Genomic DNA, 15,121 nt, shown 5'->3' with positions numbered 1-15,121 from the left:
TTGTTGAACTCATACATTGATTCCTGGTACGTCGAGGAACGACTGTGGCCATCAATCTGACCATGACATAGCATAAGTTAGTGTTAGTTGGCACAGTGGTGACCTCCGGTGGATAAAATTTGAAACACGCGAGGATTTCTCAGGGAAGCGCTAACCTACGCGGCCAAATTTGAGCCTCGTCGTTATTACTGTAGGCGTTTCGATGTTGGGAGTTCAGTCAAGGTAAATCGTGATCACCCAACAAATACCAACATCTGAGTCTAGAATCAATATATATTCCTACCCTAGCTCCGTTCATCGTTGCAGCTATTTTTCGTACTCACACTTACATTAAAAGCTTGATTTAGCAATTCGTTCATTTATAGTCTATCGCTAAACATTTCGTTTCTATATATCGATCAACGAAATCGATAAAATAAAATGCCTTCTTTTGCCGAAGCCCCCTCATCCGCATCCGTTCAGACCGCTTTTCAACTTCAACACCTAGTTGAAGCTGGTCATAAAAACGCAAATTGTATTGATTCAAGCACATTAAAGCTTATTAAATCTATCACCAGTGCCCAGCATGGAAAAGATGCCACTTCTCTCCGAACACCTGAGTGGGCAAATAGCAAAGAAGGCTTTCAAAAAAAGCTTTCCTCGTTCTTAGATGGACTTGCGAACAACATGGACGTCAAAGATCTTAGGATTTCGGATGTTTCGGATGATAGTGAGGAAGATCCTGATTGGCGAGAAGGCAGCGAGGAGAGCGAAGAGGAAGAGGAATACGATTCTGAATATGACAGCGACGAATACACGGAGTCAGAGGACGATCGCAATACTTTAGATCGGATTAGTGAGGACGAATATGAGGATGAAGGGGCTGAGCCGAAGAAGTGTTTGGATGCCAAGCTTGGTGAAGGTATGGAATTTCCAATTTCTAATTTCATGTTTTTGTAAAACATGATTGCTAACCTAAATAGGCATTATTCTTCATGAAATCATCGGTCGAAAAGTGGCTCGCTACGGAAACAAGGTTCTCAAATCAGGACGTAATCTTCAACTCTCCGAAGCAGACGCTATGCGCTACATTGCAACTCATACCAGCATTCCCGTTCCTCACGTCATAGAAGCCACTACCGATGGAAAACTCACCAGTATAACTATGGAATACATCGAAGGCGACCGTCTGGACAAAGTCTGGAACACCCTCCCAGAAGAACAAAAGAAAGGCATAGCAAGTCAGATCAATGATATGCTATTTCAACTCCGCGGCTTGACAGGTCGATATATCGGCGGTATGAATCGTACCCCAGCTATCGACTCCCGACGCTATGATCTTGAAGGAGGCCCCTTTCAGTCTGAAGCTGCATTCAATGAGTTCCTCATCTCAGATGCTTATCCACAAGTCCCTAAATGTTTTTTGAAAATGGCAGAACATTCACTTCTTACTAATCATGCCATTATCTTTGCACATGGAGAGTTGGCGCCAAGGAATATTCTTGTGAAGGAGGGACGGGTCGTGGCGGTATTGGATTGGGAAAATGCCGGCTGGTATCCTGAGTATTGGGATTTCGTAAAGAGCTTCAATGCTATGGATAGCAGATGTGGAGAGTGGTATGATTGGGTTGAGAGAGTATTCCCTGTGGGATATGAGCAGGAGTTCATGAACGATCGGTTTGTGGGAACGCTGGTTAGACATGGTCATTCTTAGCTGGATGGAAAAGTGCCAAAGCTTTGTTTTCTATGGTATGCTCCGCCTATTGATATTGAAATTGGTCTTGATGCGTAAAATGTTGTTGTATTAAGATAGAAGATGAAAGAGGACGGCGTTCTGGTGCAGTGGCGTTTGTAATATCTAATCAAAGTATCCATTTCGCAGTCTGATCGATAACTTTTACAATCCGATTATTATGCTTCGACGTCATTTGAGCTCAAACTATCTTTGCATTACTTTCCGTAGTGTATCTATTGGAGTTCCATTTCAAAATCAGAAATTTTTAATTTTCCTGCAAGTTAGATACCATGACAATTCCACCACTCCTGACTGATACTGTAGCCCAGGATATTAACGGGGCCCTCAAAGAATACTCATGCGATCATTTGTTCCATCCGCCTCCTTTCCAAGCATTTTCTCTCCCTCCTGCTCTTCCATTTTTCTCTCCTCACCCCCAACCCTTACACAAAAAATGTCCTTCCACCCTCTCATCGCCATCAAACTCAACACACTGCCGAATTCTTCTCTATCCATTCCACTAATGCTCATTTCCGCCCCGCCTTCACTTCCTTCAGATACACTCCCCACATTCCCAATCCTCACTTCCTGCCAAATAACTGTGATATCAAGCTTTAATCTTCTCATTTCCTCCTCCTTATTCCTTTCGATATCTCCAGTCCCAACTACAGCCGCGGCCTCGGCCTCATTTCCATCCTTCCCCCCACTATCTCGTATCCACATTGCCATTCTACAAGACTCTCTTAATGCGCATCTCACTTCGCACTCCAGGTTTTGATATGAAAAATTGGTAGATAGAGGGAGAGCAGCGTAGTAGGACATAGCATTTGAAATACCGTTTACTTTGGGGAATGAGAAATAAGCCAGTGCCATAGTCGTAGCGACTGGAAGTTGTGGATACAAGGAGTAGACTTTGAAGGTTCTGGCGAATGCGTGATTAGAGATACTTGCGGGACAGAAAGGTGCTGGGCGATGTCCTTTGAAAGTTAAGGTGGGTGAAAGAATTCTGGCGCCCATGGGAGTGTGAGAATATGATTGGCTTGAGATGGTGAAGGCTCGTTTGGGAATACTTTTGGGTGGTGTTAGAGTCGTAAATGATTGTTTCATGACTGGCCGGAACATTTTGGAAGATTTAATTTTGGCAGATGTAGGGGATTGTGGTGGAATTCTACGAAATTTGAGAAAGATGGGAATGATTTGAGATCTTGCATGGCAGACAGATCCCAAGGAGTATATATGCTACTTTTGCTTTAAATGAACGACAATCCATAAATAAAGTCCAAAATTTACTCTTGCATGAAAGAGCAGCATTGGTATCAATGAAGACGGCTTGCATGCCTGCCTACAATGGTAAACATTCAAAGAGGGAGTCATATAGAAAAGCTGGAGGAAAAATTGTTAGTCACAAACAAATCCCTAATCCAAAGAACCGTTAAAGGAACCATCAAAAGAAAGTGGGTTTAATATGTTTGCTGTCAAATGACAACCTATCTGTCATTCATTGATGCCATTATTGAAAATTCTTTGCCTCGAACACTCCAGCTCTTGCAAAAGACACCAGATGAGTATGAGCCAAAGGTTTTTGGTTGAAAAGCTTTCAGAAAATTTGACTTAACGGGACCGCAGACTATGACAAAGCGCCCCCTATCACTTTTGTTCTATGGCCATGCCATTTTCAACACATCGATTTTGACATTGGGAGACTATATATGTGTATCTAGTCATGCTGTGGGTAAGCAGCTCATAACCAATGAAATCAGCCTGGAAATCGCAAAGCCCAATCACTAGTAATCGTTACTCGAAAAACTTAGAACCAACCTTCGCTCGGTCATCCCCGCCACGACAAAATGAACGACTCCACAAACCCCAATACAAGACGCGACATTGTCGTGCTCGTCCATTTCCGTCTTGTCGAAAGGCGTACCTCTCTGGCTCGAAACCCCAACCCTTTTTATTTCCAGCGGAATAGCTCCACTGCTGTGTTCGTACTGCCCAAGGATGCAACCATTGTTGATTTTACTGCCGCCGCACTTTCTATGATTGACAATGATGAGCATGGCATTGCGACACGGGCTAGAAGTCATATGACTGAGCTTTCATTTTCCATAGATCTGGGTAATCTATTTGTACAGTGGGCTGATGTTCATGATCGTCTTCCACCATCATGGATTAGAGATGATGATGAGTTGGAGGGGGCTTTGAGAATGATGGAGAAGAGAGGATGGGTGGACAACTTGGTCTACGAGATATCGGTTAAGGGTGCTGGGTAGATAGCGGAAGAATCAGGTTGCAACAGGATGACAGGTCGTGGAAGAAATAATGCCAAGAATAAGTATTAGACCTGAAGATAAATCATGTTTATGAAATGAAGACTGACACAATTCATTCATTGCGCCGAGGAACAGATGGATATGCGAATCAAAGTTCAATCAATAACCATCACTTCGAAAGATCTCAAGGCTTTGAATACGATTCCAAGAGTTAAGGTTAAGCAACCAATGCAAAGAGGCACAACTGAATCAGGCAACCGAATTCAGATCCCTAGAAATCTCCAAACTCAGAAAAACCCAATCCTTCATCCATCTTCCAATCATTTCGCCATTTATTAGATCCAGATCTCTGAAGGAAGGACTCACATCCTGTGCATTATCAGTGATCATAACTACTCTTTCCCCATTAGCTACCCATTAAAAAAACCCCCCAAAAGTTTAAGTGCTGAGAATTTCTTTAGTTCATCTCCTGACAAAGCGTCATGTTTCTTAACTTCTACGAGCCAATTCCTCAACTTAGCTTCTTTGGAAACACCGAGTATTTGCTTGACCCCAGGGACAAGGTCACTCCATTTAACTAATTTTGGATTGATGAGATTGAAAGTTGTCAAACCTTCTCTCGTATCACTTCCATGCATCAAATTAACGATTATTTGTGATACACTATCAGCTGGAATCCATTGAATAAGGTCTTGAGCCCCAAGATCACTTGGTATCAACCCAAGTGCTTTGAAAGTTTGTATCAGAATTGGGAACCAATCCCGAATATTCCACTGCTTCTTTCCATGGCCAGCCGGGCCACCAATTTGTCTACATCTTAACACAACAACTGGGATACCGTGCTTTCTGCGGCATTGTTCAGGATACTCTCTGATACGAACATGGATTGCCCATAGCCTAGCATTGGCAAGTTACTATCAGTGGATATTTGTTCAGGTACTGGTGTCTTGGGTCGGAGAGACGGCCAATTCGCCAATGAGCCGAGCGAGCTCACGAATTGAATCGTCACTGTGCGTGGCGGCAGCAAAGACCAGTTGATAAAATTGCGAACTTCGGCAATGTGAAAATTTTCACGCGATTCGATGGCTAAATTGAAGTCGACTGACCAAGCGTTGTGTAGGATCACATCAATACTTTCAAGGAAACTTTAATAAATAGCAGGCTCCAAACCAAATATTGGTTCACCAAAGGATATTTTGACGAATTGAACTTTCTGAGCTCCGTCCAAGTCGCCGAATTCCGCAATAAAGTTATCTTCAACCTCAGAGCGATTGAAACATACAATTCTAAATACTTTGATATCAGCGATTGAAGTTTTGAGGAGATAGTATCCCAAATAGCCAGTTGTTCAGTAAGGATTATTTGAAGACCATCGCCATGAGACTTAGTAATTGTTTTCGCTTTTTTGACTGGAAAATCTCTGGAATAAGTCTGAATGAGGTCTATAAAGTAGTAGTTTGCTGGTATCAGTGTCTGAGCTACTTGCTCCACGCGATTTAGTACCTTCGAAACGTTTTTGGATGGGTTGTTCATGTTGGAAACCATTTTACAAACCCTTAATGTTGTGGAATTATCGTATATGAATCTGTTTGTGAAATTCGAGAGTTTTCAATTCAGAACAAGAGGCGCAGAACCTTATTGCATAATGTTTGAAAACCAAATTGGGCGTAGAAAAGATGAGTTGGCATTTGCAAGTAATATTTGGTTGGTTCCAACTGTTGTGGCTCTGGCTGAATCGGAAATATTTATCACACAGCCAACAATTTATAAATTCGCGAAAGGGTTCGAGCGGCGTTTGTGTCAACGGAGTTCCTCAAGAATTCTGCTCAAAGTATTTATTGAAAGCTATAATCTTTCAATACTATCCTTGAGAAATATCATAATTGGATCACCCACATAAAGATTGAATCCCGTCCAACCCCAAATCACTTATCATTCGTTCCACTGCTTCAGCCGGATCAGAAACCTGTTCCAACATGGCTTTTGGAAGCAAGGAGATGCCCAAGAATTACAGCAAGAAGATCGTCAAGACTGATAAATTTCTCTACATCAGGAACAAGATCCAAGAATACACTCAATAGAACTACTTCGCTATACCATCAGTGGTTGATAAGATTCAGATCATCACTAGATATCTGGCTTTCTTCACAGCAACCGATGAGTTATCGCTATGTCCTCGAAGCTTCAAGAACAGAGTAGAAATTCTGACAGTGTATGGAGAATTGATATCGGCAGCTCTGTGGCCCAAGATGTGCGATATCAAGTATTTACTCCGTCTTCGGTATGATTCCACGTCTTCGGGTAAAGATAAAGGGGAAATTCTTGGCGGGTTCTTGCGTTAGAACCAGGAATTTGTAAAGATTTCATCCTCGGTCTAAGACGGACTAGGTTTGATGTGTTGTTGAGCATTTTGCTCTAATGGAAGAGTGTATTGATTGTGGTTGTAATGATTTAATCGGCAACCTTCTTTTTGGAGTTAGAAATTGATGAAAGTAGAATCTGCAATTCTCACGTGTGATTTGTACGTTCAATCGTGAAAGATTATTGCGACTCACAACTGATTTCTTTTTGGTGGCAGCAAGATCCATATTGAGTTATCTGAAATCGTTGATTCCCTGAGGCCTTCCTAAAAGTGCTCTACGAATGTGATACCGAGTGGAAGTACCTTGTATGCCATGGTGTTTACGCTAATAATTGCTTTTCTCGCCCTCTCCAACCACTACCAAGACATGAAGTTCCCGACATTCGACATATCATCATTGGCGAATCTGAACAAGCCAGGCGAAGTATTCGATAATCTTTCGATCAAATCCAGTAATTTTCTTGGAAGGATGTAAAGTGCTACCAAACTGTCGACACACAGAGAACAAGAAACATTCACTTGGAATCCCTCTACAAGATGAACGACAAACTGCTCAAAGGCAGCAAAGTACGAGTGAAGTAACCCGAATAACTCATGATCGGCAAACCATACAGGACGGCCGCACTTTATAGTCAAACGCGAGGCTTGGGATAGGAGGGCTTCGTGGAACAATCGAAGTGAGGGACTAGTTTCACCGTCGGTGTACTTGCGACGCCAGGATTGCCAACAATGAATTGTTGATCGGAAGAACCAAAAATTAGTGGATTGACTTGTGATGTGAATCATAAGAGGTTTGAGTGTAAGGTAGGTGAAGACCCGGACAGACATCGGCATCAACGAGACGATTAGTCATCGAGCTCATTCACAGAGCTGCTGAATGTGAACCAAAATCTGATTTTCAGCTCGAATAAATTCCAGGTAATAATGACATACCATCTTATTCAACCAGAGAAGGAATATGGACGGTTTTGCTTGAAGAACTTCCCATTTTGTTCAAGGCAGACCTCAGCCTATACAACGCTTTGTAACCCATACAATTCATCCAAGGCTCAGAACGTTAAGACCTCTAATAAGACGTAGAGAACTTGAGATTACAAACAGCTCTGCGCAAGTATAGTCGATATTTGCAAACAGATGCTAAAACGAGAGCTGTTCACGCAGATCCTAATGTTTGTCTTAGAGCCACATGAGTTTTGCATTGTCATTCAGGTGTTGCCCGTTCGCGAAACTTTAGTCAATGTGCTTCTTTATCTTGCGACGTACGACATGAATGATCATTTTGGATAGACGAGGCTTATAAAAGTATGTCGTTCTTTTTGATTGAAACATTTCTATGCAAGCTATCTCTCCTATGAATAAAACGCTGTTGTATTTGCGCATTACTGACTTCCATGTTTCTTCTTAGGTGGCAGGTTGTTATCTTTGAATCTCCCATCAGTTTCTACTTTGCCATTTCTTGACTTATCCACAGCCATTGTCCTTTTAGTCCCGGCCATGTCCATTGCAGCTGGGCCATGCCTCTTCTTGGGTGGTACACTGTCGTCTTTGACTTCCCTGTTGGTTTCTGCTGGAGCATTTCTTGATCTCTCTGTAGCTACTTTCTTTGTATTTCCGGCATCATCTATTGCGGCTGAGCCATGCCTATTTTTAGATAGCATCTGATCTTCGCCGTAATTACTATCATCCTCTACCTTACTACCAGCTCTAGGTTTCTCGACAGCAACCTGTTCCCTTTCAGTCCCGTTTATTGGCGCCCGGTGGGTCTTCTTGAGTCTCCCATCGACTTCTGCGTTACCAATCCTGGACCTGTCGCCAAGAACCATCTTTTTATTTCCGACCTCTACTGGCACTCGACGTACTTCTTTGGATCTCTCGTCGATTTCCGTTCTTGTATTACGTCTTTGTTCCTCAACAATGATTCGATCCCTTTCATCCCCACTTATCGATGCTTGCTCTGCAGTTTTGATTTTTCCACCGACCTTTGTGTTATGAATTCTTGGTCTATTTTTAGAAGTCGCTCCTTCCTTTTCGAGCTCACCTAGCAATTGTCTTTCCTCATGTTCTCTCCCATCAAGTTTTTCTCTACTGCTTCTTCGCATTCCATCAGAGGTCACTCCTTTGACTTCGCCCCTATGTATTGGCCCTTGACGATCTTCTCTTTGCCTATCATCACTTGGTCTTCTCACTTCGCGTATTGGCAGTTCGTGTCCTTTTGATTTTCCATCTTTTACCTTGCCCCCAGTTTTCGTCTTCTCGAGGGCTTTCTTCTTCTTCTCGGCATCTTTGATTAGTAGCGCTTGTTCTTCTTTTGAGAACAAAGCCTCATTGCCAATCTTGAGCCATTCACTGGGGAGATCTTCGATTGTCCAGTACTTGGCATACCTGTTCTTTGACGTCAATAATGTATCCAATCTCTTCAGATGCTGTGCTTTTTTTCCCGGAGTCAGCAAGACATTAAGACTGGGAGCCGGAGCCTCTTTCCTCATAGAATTCACTCGTGAATTAGCTCGTGGGTCTGATCGAATAGCTTTCTCACAATCTCTTGCAAAGTTATTGCAATCGATGAAGGTTCTTGTATCTTTATCCTGAAGCTTTAGATACATCTTTCCCGCCGTGCTGCTTGTGAACTTCCATCCACTACTTTCTTCGACTTCTTGGATCTTCGCCTTCTCCTGCATTTCAAGTTCCTGTTCCTTAAGAATGCTCTGGGTGACCTTGTCCTTTATTTCGCCTTCGAGTTTGATTACTATGGGGGGTGGGGGTGTATGATAGAGTGGTGGCTGAGGGGCAGCTTTCCCTTCACCGGAATCGTGAGAGTCATTTTCTAACCTTGGGCGAGGAGTTTGTCTGTCTACCTGGGTAGATCGGCTCGGAGGAATACTACTTGGTCGAGACATCTATAAATATGAAGGGAAAAAACTCAAATTCTCTGTGATGATGATCCTGAAATGAAGGCGATACGAGCGAAAAAGAATCGTACGGCTAGCTGCAGAAGATCATTTGTATTGATGATAACATCATGTTATATGATAAAGCACAGGCTAACACTTCCAATCACTCCAGGCCGGAGATCTAGATCATTTTTAGTTCTAAGGGTGGCCGCAAAGATAGATAAGGGTTGTCCAAGTATGTAAATATCTTATGGCCAGTGAAACCATTGTCTCGGAACCGCGAACGTTTTTGTAGCCAAGATGTTAAGAAGGTGGCCTCGAGGGCGCGTTGATAGGCGTATGATTCACGAATAACCGCGCGCTACAATTTCGAGAAACGCCTGCATAGATAACAATGGCCAAACGTAGGTATCGTGATCATTTGCTTGCCAGCTTTATATTTAGGAAGACGGAGACCCCACAAAGTAGAACCTTAGGATACAACACCAAGAGTCATGCAAGGATATGCAGGGAGATGCAGTTAAACTTCAGCCCTGAAAGGATACGTTCATGCGTGTACTTCGTACTAGCATCAAACGCTATTAGTTGCAGTACAGTAATTTCTGCCAAGAAAAGCGAAACTAAAAGTGATGACGCGGAGTGGGAGTGAAGGGGGGCTGAACGTAAGCAAACATGATTAATGTGTTCGTTGAGGGGCACAGCAGAAAAGGCCGTGGTTTCCAATCCCTCTGAGGTATTGGGTCAAAGGGCACAGGAAGACAGACCTCCAGACAATTTCAAGCCCGTTTGTGTTGGTGTGGCGGCTTAGCAGCGTGCATCGTGCAGCGTGCTACTTTGATGGTACATATTTGCTATATCATGCCGACAAAAGGAATACGACACAATACGATAAGATACGACCAATACGGAACATGGAAACGAGCATTGATCAATCTCCGAACGAGAACTTTCCAAACTTGGGTCTAGAAATTGACATCCTTCGAGGATCGCGGCATGGACGGGAGATGGAAATTAAATATCACGTGATATGTCCTTTTCACCCAGAACCATTGGATCGCTACATGATTCATCAAAGCTTTGCGAAGAGATTACTCATCCATCTTCTCCAAATCTCCCAGTCTCCCAATCTCCCGTCCTCCAAATTGCTCCACTTTCTCCTATCAAAGTTCAAACCCCTCGAACCCCCTTCATCTCCAAAATAAAACTCCACAGTCGGACCATCTTTGGTTCCTGTTCTTGATTTTATGGTTATATCGACCTTGTGCTTATGGAGAATCATTCTCGAAATCTTGCCGTCGTCAACTCAAACTTGATACACACGTATTGCCACACCTGAATCGCTATATATATATATGGCAACACACATATAGTCATCATCCAATCCCATCAGCATCAGTGTGAGTTTCGGTAATGTCTCACAGCATAATTCCGTGCACTTGGCGATCCACCAAATTCGTAAACCACCTTTCCTCCCAAGATCTCGGCATCCCCTGACGACTTGGCAGCGGCATAGTCAGAAATGAAAACGTCTCCAAGGTGAATTTGGATAGGGACAAGATGCTAGTGCAAATCAATCCAATTGAGGCTATGCTCAGTATGCTGTCTTTGACCTTGGCATTTGACTATACCCAAAGATAACATAGTGAACGATCGGAAAACATCCCATACCGATTTCAATCTTCATCTGATCTCGTAGGTCTTCTTCTACACACTCACGCATCATATTCACATTCACTCTTTTGCTCCTCTGCTCCTCTGCTCAGCCGCTGTCATAGAAATCAGTCACTCCTTTATTCTAGATTTCAAACGTCAAACTTTACCGTTTCCTATTTATACTTTCATGTACATGTTATATTCTGCTATTTTCACATCATGAAGCTCGATTCTTCTTTAATCTATGCGGCAAGCCTCTACGCTCTTGCTGGCCATGGCGTGGAGGGTGCCATCACGCTTGATATCACATCTCCAGACTCGATCAAAACCGCAGCAAGTAATATAGCATATGATCTCATGTCATATTACACCGGAAACAATACTGGAGATGTGCCAGGCAATTTACCATCGCCATATTATTGGTGGGAGGCGGGCGCTATGTAAGGTTCTCCCTATTCTCTCGATGGCTCTGACTGACCTCTTAAAAGGTTCGGAACCATGGTTAATTATTGGTACTACACGAACGATACAACCTACAACGACAGTGTCCAGCAAGCACTACTACATCAAGCCGGAGACGACGGTGACTATATGCCTCTAAACCAAACAAAAACAGAAGGAAACGATGATCAAGGATTTTGGGGAATGGCAGCGATGACGGCGGCGGAAACCAAATTTCAAGATCCTCCAGATCCAAGTCCGGGATGGCTGGCACTTGCACAAGGAGTCTTCAACACTCAAATCGCACGATGGGATAATTCGACATGTAACGGTGGATTTCGATGGCAAATTTTTACTTTCAACAATGGTTACAACTATAAGAATAGTATTTCAAACGGATGCGTCTTTAATTTGGCAGCGCGACTCGCTTTATACACAGGAGATAGCACTTATGCGGATTGGGCGGATAAAATTTTCGATTGGGTGTACGGAGTAGGACTCATTTCGGCAGATTTTGATGTATATGATGGAACCCAGAATTCCGACAACTGCACAGATAAAGATCACAATCGTTGGACCTACAATACTGGAATTTACCTGCTTGGAAGTGCTGCCATGTACAACCATGTAAGCTTTTATAGGGATTCCTTCATTTTTTATTTTTTACTCGGATACTGACATTTTTAGACGAACGGAAGCGCTATCTGGAAAGAACGTGTCACCGGCCTTCTCAACTCATCAACAGACTTTTTCCAAAATGGAATTATGGTTGAAGCGTGCGAAAGCGGAACTTGCAATAACGATCAACAATCATTTAAATGTTATTTTGGACGGTGGTTAGCTGCAACTGCTAAGCTTGCGCCTTTTACCTACGATACTATCATGCCTTTGCTATCTACAACCGCAACAGCAGCAGTAAAAACGTGTACGGCTGGAAAACGAGGCAATTCGTGTGGATTGAAATGGACCACCGGAGAACACGATGGAATTACTGGCGTAGGAGAACAAATGTCAGCATTGGAAGCCGTCCAAGGTTTATTATTACCCCAAACCAGAGATTGGGTTAGTGAGGTAGCAGGAACCGGTACCAGTGAGGGTGACGCAGATGCAGGAACCGACTCGCGAATGAGTACTGATGGAAGCGAGATTACACCCGTCACCACGGCCGACAAAGTTGGAGCTACGATATTTACTATGCTGATTGTTGCGGGTGTCATTGGTGGAAGCGCATTTCTGTGCGTCGAGTGGTTTTGAAATCCGTTGGAGGAAATCTACTATGTTTATTCCTGCATGTGAGCATACCACTAAAAAAGCCATTAATCTCGTGGCATCGGCTGGGGTTGGGCATATTATCGGCGTTTTGTATCGGGATAATCGTTCAAGAGGAAAGGGATAGCGTTGGGAAGTAAGGCGTTAAACCCATAGGCCTGCATAGACAACTTTTGCTATGAAACCGGCCGGTTTCTTTTGTACTTTATTCAATTCGTCTTCAGGACACCCTTTTTTTCGAAGCTATCAACCTGTCTTAAGGTATCTTTGGGGCGCCAATATCAGTAGAAACAACTTGCAGATGAGCAGTTCCCAGGTACTTGAGGTTGAATTTTTATTATGGGCAGAGAATAGAATATCAATCACTTGAAACCATGTGTGTTCACGGGGGGTGTCAAGAACTGGCCTTGGTGTTAGATGACTTCTGGAGTGCCTCTGATTTCCTCATCATCTCACAAACTACCTAGGTACACATCCCAACTGGTCTCTAGAAAAGAACTACAAATTATTCAACATCAAGCATGCATTTGTCATAGCCGATGTCATATTTAGAGTGAGCACTGCTCTTTATGGCGCAACGCCTAAATTTGGATTTGGATTCTCTGTTCGTGAATGTTTATAGATATTTTCGTCTCTGAATTTGTGACGTCGTGATGTGTCGTCTAGCTCTCAAGGAATCTTCTCCCTCCTCCCCCAATATTCCACTCCCAGAGCCTCGTATGATTTCTAACTTGTTACTCGTAAATAGATAGATAGATGGTGAAATTGGTGACATCTTGAAACGGATGAGGCAGACGGCCGAGAGAAGATTGGCGGGGATGTTAAGAAGGGATGGGTGTATTGATTTTTCCCCTGAGGATCTTGATGACCCGGAATACAATGCTGCAGATACTCGTAAAGATACGAACCGGAATCTGACATCAGTGGTATAAACAGTTGAAATGGATCCCATCTCGACCTTTCGTTTCCACCTACCTGATATATCATGAATGCCGGACGAATGCGTACAGGAAATTACAAACGGGCGGTGTCGAACACCGATTGTGTCCTAAAATAAGAATACAAGGCTAGACACCTACATAAATCGAAATGAAACTTACATACAATGGTGTTATATTGATCGAAGCCAAGACGTCTTCTTCTCCTAACAGACGATCTGATTACCCTCTCTAGACGTGTAGTCCGGGTTTCCTCAAATTGTTTCTTAATATAGGGAAGAGGCCCTGTGCGCTTGTTCTACCATGTACCCTTAAGTCGTCCAAACTTTAGGTTCATTGGTAACGCAATATCTCGACAAGATGTGTATCCGTGGTTGGAATGATAGCCTGCTTACTATCTTCACACCTACATTTCACATTTACATAGTGATAATGTAAAATAGAGGGTCGTTGTGTTTGTTCTTCCGAGATTCCCAGCCAAGAAGATAAAAATCGCTTGCATGGCCTTGACGGCCTTGACGGCCTTGACGCTCTAAAGCTTGCTCCCAGATTCCATTTGCAGAACCTTCTTTCGCACGACCCTCCGTCGATCCATGTGTGCTATTATGTTGATTGACTGTACGACGTCGTACGATTCGATTTAGGTTTCGTCGTCAGCCCACCCCAGACTCGTTACGGTTCGCTGATGTATGTATGTATGGTGGCAGGCTGGCAGTGTATTGAACGTTCGGGTATCCAGACAGGGTAGCATAATCGATTCGAATTTCGAACGTTGAGACAATTTAATCAAACCGGTGTGCAATGAACGGTAGCTTTTGCCATGGTGGAGGGACAGGAAATGAGTCTTTCTCTTGGTATCATAGACCGTCGGTATTATTCATACCTGAGTAACCTTGGGCACCTATGCGGAAGGCTCGTTCCAAAGCACCCTGACTAACTGAGAGACGGATATGTGAGACGGCTATGATTGTACTTTTGAGAGCTTCAAAACACTTGGAGTCCTCGTTATCGTGCACGTATCGTGGAGGGTAAAGCTGTGTTGGATCTGTCTGGTAGAGAAAGCTGGGAAGATTTGAATACTTCCTACTCTACGGACTCCATACATAATGGCCGTTGGAAATGCAAGAAGGAATTTTTCCATCCGATCTCAATCCCTGTGAAGGAACTCCACGACTCCACGGGATGGTCCGAATGATGTACTAATGGATCATAGTAACATGGTCCTATCGTAGCACCATTTCACACTACTGCAGCTCCTCTGCAGTCCTGTGCACATGTTCCTGCAAAAATTGCATTATCGAATGCCATAATGAGTTAGAACTTCCTCCCAAGACTCCGTTATGGAGAAGAGACGGTCACGAAAATTGCTACTTTCATAATGGTCGGTGAAGGATCTGAAGCCCGATGGACATTCCCCAGCTCCCCATTCATGAAGTTCTTTGTAAACAATTCAATCGAGAGAGGAATAGTCTTGTCACCACGTCAGAATTGTTCGCATTCACAACCTGGATACTGCATATGCTACATAAGCTGCCCAATAAAATGAGGGGTATCGGCACACATCCATCGCTTGCGTACAGGGG

General features: G+C 43.4%; 5 protein-coding genes across 5 annotated transcripts; 3 read left to right on the top strand and 2 right to left on the bottom strand.

Annotated features, from left to right (window-relative positions):
* The first annotated feature begins 336 nt into the window (after positions 1-336).
* Positions 337-1,982, top strand: BCIN_06g03700 (hypothetical protein). Its single transcript, XM_001556088.2, has 2 exons — positions 337-901; positions 963-1,982. Exons 1-2 carry the CDS (start codon positions 421-423, stop codon positions 1,691-1,693), a joined length of 1,212 nt encoding a protein of 403 aa, XP_001556138.1. The 5' UTR covers positions 337-420; the 3' UTR covers positions 1,694-1,982.
* A 23-nt stretch (positions 1,983-2,005) lies between these two features.
* On the bottom strand, positions 2,006-2,963 carry BCIN_06g03690 (hypothetical protein). Its single transcript, XM_001556089.2, has one exon. The coding sequence runs from the start codon at positions 2,834-2,836 to the stop codon at positions 2,060-2,062; it is 777 nt and encodes a 258-aa protein (XP_001556139.2). The 5' UTR covers positions 2,837-2,963; the 3' UTR covers positions 2,006-2,059.
* A 436-nt stretch (positions 2,964-3,399) lies between these two features.
* Positions 3,400-4,274, top strand: BCIN_06g03680 (hypothetical protein). The gene has a single exon (XM_001556090.2). It carries the CDS (start codon positions 3,562-3,564, stop codon positions 3,982-3,984), a length of 423 nt encoding a protein of 140 aa, XP_001556140.1. The 5' UTR covers positions 3,400-3,561; the 3' UTR covers positions 3,985-4,274.
* A 3,377-nt stretch (positions 4,275-7,651) lies between these two features.
* On the bottom strand, positions 7,652-9,698 carry BCIN_06g03670 (hypothetical protein). The gene has a single exon (XM_001556093.2). The coding sequence runs from the start codon at positions 9,241-9,243 to the stop codon at positions 7,726-7,728; it is 1,518 nt and encodes a 505-aa protein (XP_001556143.1). The 5' UTR covers positions 9,244-9,698; the 3' UTR covers positions 7,652-7,725.
* A 538-nt stretch (positions 9,699-10,236) lies between these two features.
* On the top strand, positions 10,237-13,198 carry BCIN_06g03660 (hypothetical protein). The gene is made up of 3 exons (XM_001556095.2): positions 10,237-11,330; positions 11,379-11,958; positions 12,019-13,198. Exons 1-3 carry the CDS (start codon positions 11,110-11,112, stop codon positions 12,583-12,585), a joined length of 1,368 nt encoding a protein of 455 aa, XP_001556145.1. The 5' UTR covers positions 10,237-11,109; the 3' UTR covers positions 12,586-13,198.
* Positions 13,199-15,121: the final 1,923 nt, after the last annotated feature.

The sequence above is a fragment of the Botrytis cinerea genome, chromosome 6 (genome assembly GCF_000143535.2).
Source record: "Botrytis cinerea B05.10 chromosome 6, complete sequence".
Classification (NCBI taxonomy): domain Eukaryota; kingdom Fungi; phylum Ascomycota; class Leotiomycetes; order Helotiales; family Sclerotiniaceae; genus Botrytis; species Botrytis cinerea.
The sequence above is the reverse complement of the archived record's forward strand: the minus strand, read 5'-3'. Positions and strand labels throughout refer to the sequence as shown.